This window comes from Lepisma saccharinum, chromosome 16 (assembly GCF_977018435.1).
Source record: "Lepisma saccharinum chromosome 16, izLepSacc3.1, whole genome shotgun sequence".
Taxonomy (NCBI): Eukaryota; Metazoa; Arthropoda; class Insecta; order Zygentoma; family Lepismatidae; genus Lepisma; species Lepisma saccharinum.
Genome location: NC_139244.1, coordinates 5,907,970 through 5,921,876, shown reverse-complemented (window position 1 = coordinate 5,921,876; position 13,907 = coordinate 5,907,970). Strand labels below are relative to the sequence as shown.

The 13,907-nt window shown below is 35.9% G+C and overlaps 1 protein-coding gene across 1 annotated transcript in view; it reads left to right on the top strand.

The window, feature by feature from the left end:
• The window catches only part of LOC146000219 (ATP-binding cassette subfamily G member 4-like), a 140,023-nt gene extending 126,704 nt beyond the window's left edge, over positions 1-13,319 (top strand). Inside the window, exons 10-11 of the mRNA XM_083137617.1 lie at positions 8,732-8,887; positions 9,897-13,319. Coding sequence (XP_082993743.1) covers positions 8,732-8,887; positions 9,897-10,319 — 579 coding nt within the window. The 3' untranslated portion in view covers positions 10,320-13,319. The remainder of the gene's footprint in view (positions 1-8,731; positions 8,888-9,896) is intronic.
• Positions 13,320-13,907: the final 588 nt, after the last annotated feature.

The following is a 13,907-nucleotide window of genomic DNA, read 5'->3' as shown; positions in this document are numbered from 1 at the left end:
GATAAAAATGTTCATAACTGTTCTACGTGTAGCCTGGTTAAAGTTTGTTTCTTTTCAAATAAATAATGTGCACACTATGACCTTTCTTTTCTTAAGGGGCCTCACTTGCTCCACTGTCCCCTACTGTAAGTACAAATTGACATGTTCGATATCGCTGCATATAAATGCAAACAATGTGATTCAAGGATGAAATCAATTAATCAATAATTTGCAATACAAGCCATGTGTAAATATGTTAATGTATACATGCTCATATACAGAAGTGTATTGGCCCATGGTACCTCCCCACTCCCTTGTTATAATATTTTAACCCTCCTGGAACTAAATACCTATTGAATCAAAAGAATGCTGACTCGGCCCATCTACCTGCCTTTGAAATTTACTAGACAGAATAATGCATAACAAAACATACTGGAGAAAGTAGTGCAAACAGCCCATTGAATGCCAAGGCCTGTCAAGTGGCTCTCTGTTGGGTGACACACGGTCAGCACACAGACCAGTCACCGCCATTTTCCGGCTTGTTTTCAAGTATGATGCTCGGTCAACACTGAAGTTCCCAGAGCTTCCACCGGGAATCGAACCCGGAACTGCTAACACCAAAGTTGTGAGTGCTAAAATTAGGCGATGCAAGAGATCGACCAAAATATGTTATTGGCCAGGCAATTTTTTAATAATATTCAGAAATAAGGTCTATATAATGTAGAAAGGTACAGTTAAAGTTTTCAAAAAATATTATTTTTCTAAAATGAAAGTAGAATTCACAAAAAAAAGAAAAAGAAAACAATTACTAGCTGAAGAATAAGTTGCCATCCCTCACAGTGACACTACATAGATCAGTGCTTGAAGTGGAAATTCCTAGCTGGTGGAGGAGGGGTTGGTCCAGGGGATGCCTACAGGGAGATTATAATGCAGAACATGACATCAAAATTTTGGGGAGGATTTTTTCCTTAAAATTACATAAAATTTTAACAGTGGTGTACACAAAGGGGGGGGGGGGTATGAACTTTTGAAATATTTTGAAAAATGCTGTGGAAAATCAATTTTACATGGCCAATTTATCAGTCAAAGATGTACGACAAGAATAATAACAGTAATAATAATAATGGTAATAATTTAAATTATTATTCCCATGCAGCACAGAGAAATGCACAGCTTCCCAAACACACGCATGTTTAAGAGTGAATGCCTTGAAAATTAACATGAATTCTTGATAATAAAATATGAGGGCAACTATGATTTAAAGAAGAAAAAAGTAGTTTTGTATCACAGCTGCAACAATGTTCAACAAACATTTTTTTTCTGTGAACAATGAGCATTAACTAAAAAAAGTTCTTGGTAAGTTGTAAGTGGCTAATGTAGACAAAGGCTAGGCCGACAAGAATACACAGTCAGCAGTCTGCCTTCCCATTGTCTGAATTCGATCGACAAAAAGCTTAACTATTGTGAAATGTTTTGTTGGTGAGAACAGCGAGACAATCCGCATCTGAATTATCATGCATGTACATGGTAGATTTTGAGAGTGGTATTGGCATGTTTTTCATAAATCTTTACAGTGTTGTTTGGAATCCGTCGATATGTCTGAACAATCTAAACGAACGCAAGGTTCAATCTTGCAAATTTTTGGGGGAAAAAGCCACGCAGTGACTCTCAAGAGAATTGTGAAAATTCCTTGCTTCGTCACAGTGTGTCAACTTTATTGCGAACGTTCTTCCCAGTAGTAATTTTGCATTCTCTTGTGAACTCTCAAGTGATGCTGAATCTACATCCACATCACTAAATAATGTTGAAGTGCTTTATGATTCACTTAGAAGTGATAAATGCGTTGGAATGTCTTTAAACTTACTTTTGAATGCAAGAAGAAACTTGGTGGAATTTAGCCACATGTATTCTACATCGCACCTCATCATCTAACTGGGTGAGTTCCATAGATAAAGGAAATGTAAATTTCCCCATGCATATAGCACCATAGCACTGTGCTATGAAGGTACATGTAGAGCTAGACCATTTCGGAGGTGATGTGGTCAGCACCATGCTCTGGAAGCCTTTACCACCAGGGTTGCTTTCAGGTACCCACCCCTTGATATGAGGCTGGGTGAGCCCTGGAGCCAGTTTATGCAGGGACAAGCTTGGAAAAATTCCAATCTTAGATCACCCATCCTGGGAATCTAACCCGGATCTCCTGCGTGGTTGTCAGACCTACAGACTATACCACCTTGGCTCCTTGGATGACTTCCATACTTTGATTATTTCAATTTATTTTAATATATTTGATTGTTCTTATGGATTTCCTTTGCACTTCAAATATCTTAACTATCATATACAAATGACCTAGAATTTCTTAAAAATCGAATGACTAGAAAGTAATTTTGTTCTATTGCGTTCATAAATATATTTATGCAGATCTAGACTACTTAATAGTAGTAGTGATATTATGAGTAACAGTAACTGCATTAGTAGTATTATTGTAGTAATTAAACTAATTAATTATAAGTATTATTAATTAGTTAATTAAAGTATAATAAAACACTGGTAATGCGAATTTGGAGAAAGTTTTAGGAATAACCCCCCCCCCCCCCCTTTTGAGGAAATCCTGAGTACGCTACTGCTGCAATATGTGTGAAAAGAGGCAGGAGGGAGGAATCTGAATATATTTCCTTATTTATTGATTTACTGTAGCTTGTTTTAAGTCACTTTTGTCACTAGGTGCACCATATTTAATCTGTTGGATGAAGAAAAGTAAAAATTTATGGGGGCAGACATGGGCATCGGGAAAGGGGGGGGGGGTCGAACGGGTCGGTGGACCCCCGGGAAATTGACATCGTTCATTTAAAGATAGAAGAAAGCCGAAAGTTTGTTACTGTTATTGTTAAGAACAGAAATGAAGTTAATTTAGTTAGTACTCGAACATAATAATCTAAGTAAAAATGCATTGAATGGAAAACATTGAGTGAAAAATACAGGAACAAAGTTATATTCTACCAAACACAGTTTTCAAAATTCTAATAATTACAGTTGTAGGCGAGAGGCAGTGATCAGAACGCTACATTTTAAAAGTAGCTTCGCTACAGCTACAGCTACTCTTCCAAAATGTAGCTTCGCTACGGCTACAGCTACATTTATCAAAAAGTAGCTCGCTACACTACTCCTGTTCGCTACTCGCTACTTCGCTACTTTTTGCGCTACTTCTGCATAAAAAAAACCTTAAAAACAACCATGTGGATATTAAAAAATCCCCTACTATTGGTAAATAGATCCTGTTATTTACTTTCATGATTCCTGTCATTCGATAATTTTGATAGCAGTGTTACTTCAGTTACTTATTTTTACTATAGTTTTTGAGAATAACATACCTATGCAAGTGGCATATCAATTCAAATTTGATATATGAATATTGCAATTAGGGTGTTACCCAAATTAATGATTACAACTATACACAAATGAAATTTGGTAGGATTACGTATTTATGTTCACATCAACATATTTTTCATGAGGAATAAATAGGTCATTTTTTAATAGACTGATATGAAGGCAGCATTTTGAATGAAAAGTACCTGGAGCCCTTTGACTACAAAAGGGCCCCAGGTTCGATACCCATCGGAGGCACATAGTGGGTAGGATCCAGTCTCGATCAGCTTATCTATGCATAAAAGGGACTCAAAACAAAAACTAGGAAAGACGCCAAGTTGGGAGGATGGGATCCTCCTGCTCCTCCATTCCCCACACTGCTCATCATTCATCATTCTTCCTCGTTCTCACAATTAGCTGAAAGTGGCAGAAAGCGATTATAGATAAGAGAATAATTAAATGAACCATTCATACTCATTGTCATGATTGAGAAAAGTTGAAGAATATATGAGGAGGTAAACAGAAGAGGACAAATGGGTGGTGGACTATATCAAAGCGTTCGAAGATTAATATGGAACAGGGATGTACCTATAAAATGCATACTATGTGCCAATAATTACGTAATATAGAGAGACAAAAAGAAGATGCAGGCAGTGGAGATAAAATTTCTAAGGAGTATTTTAAGGAAGACTAGAAGGGATAGAATAAGGAATGAGGAGATCCGACGGACAGTGGGTGTGGTGAAGCTTCAGGACATGATAGATCAGGCACAGATGAGATGGTTCGGACACATGAAGAGGATGGATGCAGAAAAACTACCAGTAAGAGCTTATAATGCACAAGGAGTGGGAATAAGGCCAAGGGGGAGACCAAGATGTCTGTGGAAAGAGCAGATAGGGGAGAGTGTTAGGAGAAGAGGACAGGATTTGAACACCGTGGAAAGAGAGCAGTGGTGAAAGACCAGGAAAAATGGAGAGGCTTGACTTCTATGCCGACCCAGCCAGAAGCAGGAAATGGCGAAGGATGATGATGATGTCATGATTAGTACAAGTTACAGAAAAGTGACGCAAAAGTAGGAGAAATACATAAATTTGAAAACTATGTATATTAACTAAAGAAAATTGTGTCCGTACGTACTTTATACAATATGATACAATATATTGAGGAAACTGCCGTGTAAACCCCGAGTGTTCTAAACGTATTGTAATTTTAAAATTTGTGAACAAATATTATCGCAAAAATAATTGTAATTCCAGAAACTCGATCATTCTTGTAACAATACTGACAATGATGAATGCTGTTAACGTACTGAGCCCTTTATTGCTGGCACTATTCCTTTGCCAGTGCAGTGGAAAATCCATCGCTCGTTTTTGCACTGCTAGTTGTGTTTTACACAGCAATTAATGACATTTTGGTGTATCTTACACCATGGGTTTTTCCGGGGGTGATGCAAACGAGGCACTTTTTTCCAGTGGTGCAGCAAACGAGGCATGTTTCTCCCCAAAATAGCGATGCAGCTAAAAAAAAATTAGCTGCTAGCTGGAATATATTCATATATGTCAGTTAGTTATCTGGATATCTGAATTATTTAAATACTAATTAAATAACATGCAAATATCTATAATCTACAATCTAGATAATCTGTATCTCCATGTAATAGACTGTCTTTGAACCTTCTGCAAAATTAAGGGTTATTGTCGATTTTTCTGACGCTGTTGCCACATTCAAAATTCACCTCAAAATGCTTAGAAAAAATGTAGGTGTAGCGAAATTTTCGCTACAACTACAGGAATTTTGTAGCTTCGCTATCGCTACAACTACAATTTTCAAAATGTAGAATTGCTACAGCTACAGCTACAAATTTTGTAGCTAGCTACTGTAGCAATGCTACAAGTAGCACGCTACTTCTGACCACTGGCGAGAGGTCACGTAACACACTTTATATAAAAAATCTCCCTAATATTTAAAGCCTTTTCTTGAACGAGACGTGCAAAGGTTAATATCAAAATGCATTCAGATACTAACTGCATAAAATGGAAAATAAATAATGGAAAATAGTTGTGTTGGTATTCACTCATTTGGTGGATCGTCTCTCCCCATTTATATAATAATAATTATTATTATTATATTATTATTATTATTTTGAATAAGATTTATTTTTGATAGTTTGTAATATTTATTATTTTATAATAACATTTACAACCATGGTAATAATACTTATTATTTATCTAGTATTCAACTTTTATAATTTGCCTGCCCCTCCCCCCTGTAAAAATTTTTGGGCGACGCCCATGGGGGCAGATCAAGTAAACACTTTACGTCGCCCAAAAATTTTTACAGGGGGGGGGGAGTTCAGAAGTGTTCAGAAAAGCTAAAAGAAAGTGAATTTCAGTAATAGAATACCCTGATGTAATTACATACTTTAAGGGGATATTATGTCGTGATACGGGTGAAGAATGCACCATTAAATTTTGTAGGGATATGGACACCCCTGGCTTGGTCGAGTATGGGGAAAGGTGGGAGGGGATGCATGTATGGAGGCAATGCAGTAGGTGGAGGAATGCTTATGCAAATTATCCTAACTGGGGGAATGCTTTATAGAAATTTCCCCTCACATTCTCTCCCCCTCCACATGTACACCTCTAGCACTGGTATAGATTAAAATACATAAGTGTAAAATGTAAATGTTTTAATATAAAACTTGGACTACACAAAATGGGGAAAAGTAAAGCAATGGAATGGAGGAAACAAATGAGCTACCATCACAATGGCACAAACTCTGTTAACATATTGTAGCTTGGTGCGTATAACTCACTATCAAATAGAATAAACAACGTTAAATTGTATTAAGTTAAGTTTAACACTACTTACATGAGTGAGTATGAAGTTTTTTTTTGAAGGACGTTTCAGAGTCCAACTTCCCCCTTCATCAGGTTCATCAATATTTTCCTAAGCACTGAACTTAGTGCCATGTTAAAAAGTGTTAAAAGAGGATTAGGTTGAGGGTAGGGTTGAAAACACTTAATACTATCTCAGACACATTCCTAATTAAAAAACTCCACATACTAAAAATCCCGTAAAGACAAATCACCCATTTTGATTGAAACACCTTAAAAACTAACACATGAAATCGTTAAAAATCCTCGTCAGTTGCACAGGCAGCACTGGTGAACCATAATCTCTGTTCAAAGACATGTTGTTAGATTTTAACTAGCATGAATTTAACAAATTAATCAATCAATCAAATTAATGTTTTATTTATTCTCTTGGAAATATCAAATTTCTGATGGTGTAAAAAACACATCAGTGGGGACAGGATAGGTTGAATATTTTGCTTGTGTTAGGAAGTTAAGCAAAGTCCATTTGATTACCTGTAACTTGAAGTTGAAGTAGTTTGTCCACAATGAATACATATAATTATTCATCATATTTTATATTTTTTACAGATCGTATCTAGTTTAATAATAGACTTTAAAAATGCTTCCACTTGCAACATGGGGAGAAATTCACTCTCTTTTGTCCAATGTTTTGCCTTTTTTTCAGTAGCAGTGCCCATTCTGATGATGTTGAAATAAATGCACAACTGGTGGGAAACTGTCACTCTTTGGCTTAAGATCAATGCATGTTCGAGTTGGTTATAATAATAAATAATAATAATAATTCTTTATTTCCGTTGACCCATGTCCATAGGTATGGAAATAATCATACAGTAATAAAATATTAATACAATTTTAGACAAGAATTTCAGAAATAATTTGAAGAATTCCTACATGAAGGAAATCCAAATATAGGAAGAATACACTATAGGAATAAAATTTCATATAATATTTGTCAGCAGAATAATAAGCGAAGAAAATTTATAATGTAAAATAAAATGTAAATGTAAATATGTAACTTATACAACATGGAAGAAAATGGAAGAATGCAAAATATATAAGAAACCGGGGAACCAATCAATGATCATTTAGGCACAATAATAGCATATAGTGAATAATTCGTATATAAGTGGTATAATAACCTTTTCTGTGCAATCAAACTCTCTTTGTTGACAATTTATATAATTATAAATATTTACAAATTTAAAAATTCATTTATTGAATAAAAACAATGTTGTAATAAGAATTTTGATAATTTCTTCTTAAAGAAAAGTGCAGAAAAATGTGAATTGAGGTTAAGACCAATTCTTCACACAGTTTTCCAGAGGGGGAACCAAACACCTCACTCACTACAGAGTTTACAAGACAAAATCCTGCAAACTATCAGTTTCAAGACAATGCACTTGTTCACTTGCACAGAATGTCTTCTGGATATCCAGAATGGAATATCTGATGGATGTCCTATAGATATCCAGAACTGAATGTCCTATGGATATCCCCTGGAGATTTGTGCAGTGAGAAGGTGCATGTAGCAGCTCTTGGCAAAATGCCTCAAACAAATTTCTCACCAAACAGTGAAAGAACAAGTTCCATGCCATCAATCGGTACAAAAATTAATAGAACAAATATCATATTCACAGATGATGTAAGTAGCTGTTTCAGGTATATTAATCTCAGTCAGGGGCGGCGACTTATCAAAATTATTGGGGGGGGGGCTCTGATCACTGAAATAAATTAATGAATCACTCACTCCCTCCCTTTTTTAAGTTTTGGCCTCAGTGTTCGGAATCTCGTAAAGCCAATGAATTCCTCAAAAATATCAAATTTTATTCACAGTTGGAATCAGAATGTCAATTGTTCACGAATGGATATGTCACAAGTTTTGTCAACCATAATAGCAAAATATTCCCGACTTTTAATATCTGCTACCACGGAGCGCAAAACAGATCTCCGTAATATATGAATGATCTCGTTCTGAATGTCGTGTGAGAGCCATTTGTAGCCCGAACGTCCCATCCACTCTCCTAGTTCATGCACATCTTCTTTTGAAACTCTTTTTAGTAAAAATGTTAACAAAACTCACAATTATATACTTAGTATATAGTAATAAGTCATGTATTTTGCTGTATCTGGTCATACCCCCCCCCCAAAGTTGATGGTCTAGAACATTTCAAATGTGTTTTTCAAGTTAAGTTCTTATGGCACAATTCAGAGTAAACTTTACAAGAGAAGCAAAATAATACATTAGATCCTCTTAAGTAATATTATTTTGGGGCTCTGCCCCCACATCGTTAACATTGGGGGGTCTCGAGTGCCCCCCCCCCCCCCCAAGCCCCATGGAGTCTGCGCCTGTGGTCTCGTTGAATTTTCCACTCCTTAAAACGTCAATTTGCTTTGAAGTTTGGGAAAGATTTTGTTCCTGGAATCATGTCTGAAATTTATCTGGTTGCCATCCTGCGTTAACAATGGAAGTAGTGTAAAAAATGTCAACTACATGTTTCTCCTTCCAGCTGGCTCTGGGTACTGTGTACATCACGATCGTGTACTTCATGTCGAGTCAGCCAATGGAGACGAGACGCTTCATTCAGTTCCTTGTGGTATGCCTCCTCGTAGGACTTGTTGCAGAAAGCATTGGATTGGCTATTGGATCGACTTTAAATATTGTGGTAAGTTCAGTAGGAAACATAGTTTATTCTTTATTTTTTTTTGCAATGCTTCCTTTTACATATCCTCATTGCCATCTCTGTGGCTGAGCACATTGAGGAATCAACTCAATAATCTTGTTATCAAAGGTCAGTGGTGTGCCGAGGAATTTCGAAGGGGGGGAGAGTGCATGTACTTTTTCCTTAGTAGTCTGCCCTCATTTTGCAATTTTTTTGTGCCTTTGACGTCTCTTTTAGGATACTGGGCCAAAGGGGGGTTATGACCCCTTTTGCACATCACTGCCAGAGGTTCTGGATTCAGATACTGACCTGGGTATATGTTCCTTGTGAATACTATCATATGCAGGATTTGTTCTTCAGAAAGGGCTGGAATTTTACAGGTGGAATACACATTACTGAGTTCAAGGGAACAGGGAATACAATATAAAACTTTTCATAATTACCATTCTTAACCTTTGTTTTAAAAGTTGTTAAAAGACAAAAGTGGAAAAATGGGGCTTAATTTTAAGGAAGTTTGTATTTACCATTTTCATTTTCCTACAGTTTTTTAGTGCTTTAATTTTTATCTCAATTTTGTTAGGGGTCTGTAGCCCTCACCCTTTATATGCCAGTGCTTGAATAAACTTAAATTAAATAAATTCCCTGACATTTCCCGGTTTTCCAGCTGCATAGCAACCCTTTTCAAATGTATATTATTCAGTAAGTTATTTCCTTACTATTAAAAGGCCTCCCTGATGGCGCAGTGGTAGCTTCATCACCTTGTAATCAAGGGGTCCCGGGTTCGATACCCGGTGGAGGCACATAGTGGTTCGGATCCCACTTTAAACTGTAGGTCCAGTCCCGATTAGCCTTACTGTGCATAAAGTGGACTTAAAACACCAAATCAATCCAATCCTTAATATTAAAGTGATGTAAATCACTGACTTTTTAAAAAAATAATGCAATTTAAATCAAACAACCTTGTAGGAAAAGTTAAAGAATGCACATTAACACAATTAAATTTTCATTTCAGAATGGGATGTTCATTGGACCGGTCCTAACTGTGCCCTTGATGCTGTTTTCGGTGTACGGAATGGGCTACGGCATAGAGATACCCATTTACCTCAAGATCTGTATGTACGCCAGCTACCTTCGCTATGGATTAGAGGGAATTGTGATATCAGTTTACGGTAACAATAGACCTGCAATGGAGTGTCCGCCGGAAGAAATCTACTGCCACCTGCGAGATCCGCAGAGGCTGCTGCAGGAGGTCGGGATGACCAACATCGTGTACTGGATCGACGTAATTGCTCTTATCGGGATGTTTCTCTTCTACAGAGGTTTGGGATTCATTCTTCTGAGGAGGAGACTGTCGTCGAAGCCATCGTGGAAGGCATTGAATTTCATTGGCCAATTTGTGAAATCGAAGTTCAGCTTTACGCAGAGCATAAAGTGAAATCTCTGCCAAAAGGTTATACTTTTTGTTTACAGTGCGTGCATGTGAACCAGTGGATTTTCTGCGAAACATTGAGTGTCTGAGACTGTGATAATTGTTTCCTTGTTGCTAATGTGGATAGTTGAATATCCATGAAGAATCACTTGCATTTAAGGTACTTATGACACTAGTTGAACAATGTTATGACACTTCAGAGTTTCATTATTATTTATATTTTTGTCTAAAAGACACAAGGAATGTACATTTTTAGAATATTGTGCAAAATATTAGCCTTGAAATATCAGACTTGCTACACTGCAGATTCGGTTTTTATGAACTCTTCAGTGTGCTTCTCAGCATTATTTTCCGTATAGCACTGAATGAGTTAAAATAAATATAGGAAAAGTGCTATACAAAAAATAATTGCTATGAAACAATGAAGGGTTTATAAAAACAGTGTCTGATTTATTACATACATAAAGGTTAACTATATTCAGTTTTGTAATGGCAGTCGGCAAATGTTACATTTGTATTTTATTCATGCATTGGCAATTTTTCACAAACTCGTTCCTTTCTACACACACACCAGGTGGAGTTGTTCCAACCATGACCGTTAGTTCAAGCAGTCGCCACAAAATTTCAACTTTGAGGAGTAGATTTTCATTAGGTACAAAATTATTAATTTAAAATCTTTAATAACAATCATGTGCCATAATATTAAAGAAAGTGTTTAGTGAATTATTATTCTTAGTGAAGGCATATGCATTCTCAAACTTTATCAGGCTTCAAAAAATAGGGTGATAGTCGGTGATGTGGTGTAGACTAGAGGGGCTACTCACCGGATGTTTACATTTTCGTGTGTCTTTCGTGTGGGAGGAAACTTTACTTCCAGTTTTGAAAAAATAACCTGGATTTCAAGGTATGAGGGCAGGTTCTTGCAGAAAAGGCGACGATCATTGTGTGCCTTTCAGTTGCAACATGAGATTGGGAACGAATAATTTTTCACAAGTATCAATGCATCATTTTCAGACATCCAATCAGTGTATTCAGGCAGTAAAGCGAAAAGACTCGCAAGGAACATTTTGTCTGAAGTGCAGAAGCTTTATTTAAATAATAATAATAATAATAACAGGTAAATTATTGGGTGGGCTTGAGCCCCACTGGCCTATAAGTTGGCACCACTGACTGAATATATAAAATCTGTGATATTTGCATCATTGTGTGTTTCCGAAAGCTATTACCAGAAAGTAACAATTATTTTTAACCGAAATAATGTGAAAATTATCTAGAAGATTGTAATAAAGAAATATTTTTCTTCTTAAAACAAGTATAGAGTCAGCTGAAGGTGAGGATTTGTTTGAGACTATTGCTAGAAATGTGAAAAGATGTTTTTAGATTTATTGGGAACATTACAAATCTTAAGTGAATATACAGGGTGAATCAAAAGTCAGGTTGCATGGGGATTTATAGTATATCTTCAATGTGTACTTGAATGTCAATGCGTTTGTGCAAGCAACTAATTCCAGTTCTCTGGCATAATCATGTATGCACATTACACAATGCATTCCTTCCGATGCTGGATGTTCTGAATCTTATCTGAGAAAACGAGTGCCTTCAAATGACCCCAAAGGACAAATTACATTGGTCTGGAGACCGAGGTGGCCACTCAACGGACCACAATGACCAATCATGCACAAGGAAACTGGACATTCACCCATTTGCAGAAAATTAAGGAGACTAGGAAAACTTCCTATGTAACCTGACTTCTGACTCACCTTGCATATTACAAGTAAACATAGATAGACTAAAGGAACAGTTGCACATCCCTGATTCCAAACCATTGTAGTAATTTTTATGATTTCACAAATGTCACTTATTTAGATTTATCCTGGATAGAATTGATTAGAAAACTTTTTGATTCTCCCCATCAAAATTAAGCACCATGTTTGATTCTGCACCCCCCTGCCACCCCCAATGAAAGTTAGGCCCCAATGCCATTGTCTACACTTGAGTGTGCCAAAGAATATATTGTATTAGAAATCTCCTTGTAATGAATACGGTTTTACAATTTCTAGCTGAATTTCAATTAACAAAAGCACAACACTGTGATTAACTAGGGGTTTAATCATACTTAGAATGAATTTTAAAACAAGATTTTATAACTGAAACTCTCTTCATATGATATATACTGCAACATAATCATAATTTTTATATGTTGCAAGAGCTGTATGTGAGCTTACATTGCATTATACATGATGTACTTGAGTATTATGTTTCAAGCTTTAGTCTTACATGAGTAGTATATTGTTTTTTATGTAAATTTGTACAGTAACATCCAGTGGCATGCTTAGGATTTTTGAAAGAAAAGGAGGGGGTATGTCTACTTTTTTAGTAGTTGATCCTCATTTTGCCACATTTTCCTGCCTTTCACATTCTTTTTTTTTTAGGAATACTGGGCCAAAAGGGGTTTTATGACTCCCCGCCAGCCCCTCTTTGGGCACGTAATTGGTAACATTCCAAAGTGCATTTCTGATAGAAGAGCATTTAATGAACAAAAGTTTTACAAAATCACTTTTGAAATTTATATTTTTTGTCCAGTATCTCGGGGTATCGAGCAGGTTACATTCATATTTTTTGGTCATTTTTGACACAAAAAATTCTTCAAATTTTATAGTTTTCACTGAAGTATTAAATATTCCATTGCCAGTTTTTGAAGTTTGAAATCATACTTATATATATTAGTATTTTCTATGTAGAAATAATGAAAATTTCATTGTATTTTGAAATGGTGCTGTATTGCATTGTGATACCAGTGTATTAATACTTTATTTTAATTTTACACTTTGTAATTACATATATATATATATATAGGGCCAGAAACTTCCATTTTGTCCATGGAAGATTTGGTTCTAAAAGTGTTTGCCAGTACATTTTTTGTAAAAATGCCTATTTCCTCTTCAAAAATGTACTGATGTAAATTGGACATCGGTTATTTTGATTAGAATAAAGTTTTTTCATGTACATTACTCTTAAATTCATAATTGGATACCGGATCTTTCCATATGTGACATGGGTCCCAGGTTTGAATACTAGCCTGGACATGAGTGTGTCTTTATCAATTTCATCATATCATCACTCATCCCCATCATCAAAAGTAGTCAAAAAGGAGTAGAAAAGTGAAGTAAAATAATCAGTCAATCGTAAAAAACCCACAGTTCATGTTTTACAGTAATGTTTTGTAATTAAAATTAAATTTTCTGAAGTTCGATGAATGTTGGCATACCTGGTCCCCCCCCCCTTTCCCTTCAAATAACTGGAATGAATAGATTGTCCATGAAGACAGTAATGGTGCAGTGAAGCAGAAAGCGTGAATCTTTCTGGATATGAATACTATGCAAAAAAAAAAAAGGCATCTTTAGGCTAAAAAGAACTTCATTTTTATTGTATGTACACATTGCTTGCATTGTAGAATTATTTCTCCTGTAGTCTACGGTTGTTAACGGAAAACATCAAGAATTTCTCTGAAAGCAATGATTGCCTGATGATATTTGGGGTTCATAATTTTTAAAGAAATGAAAAAAAAATATCTGAAATAATAATAAAACTGCT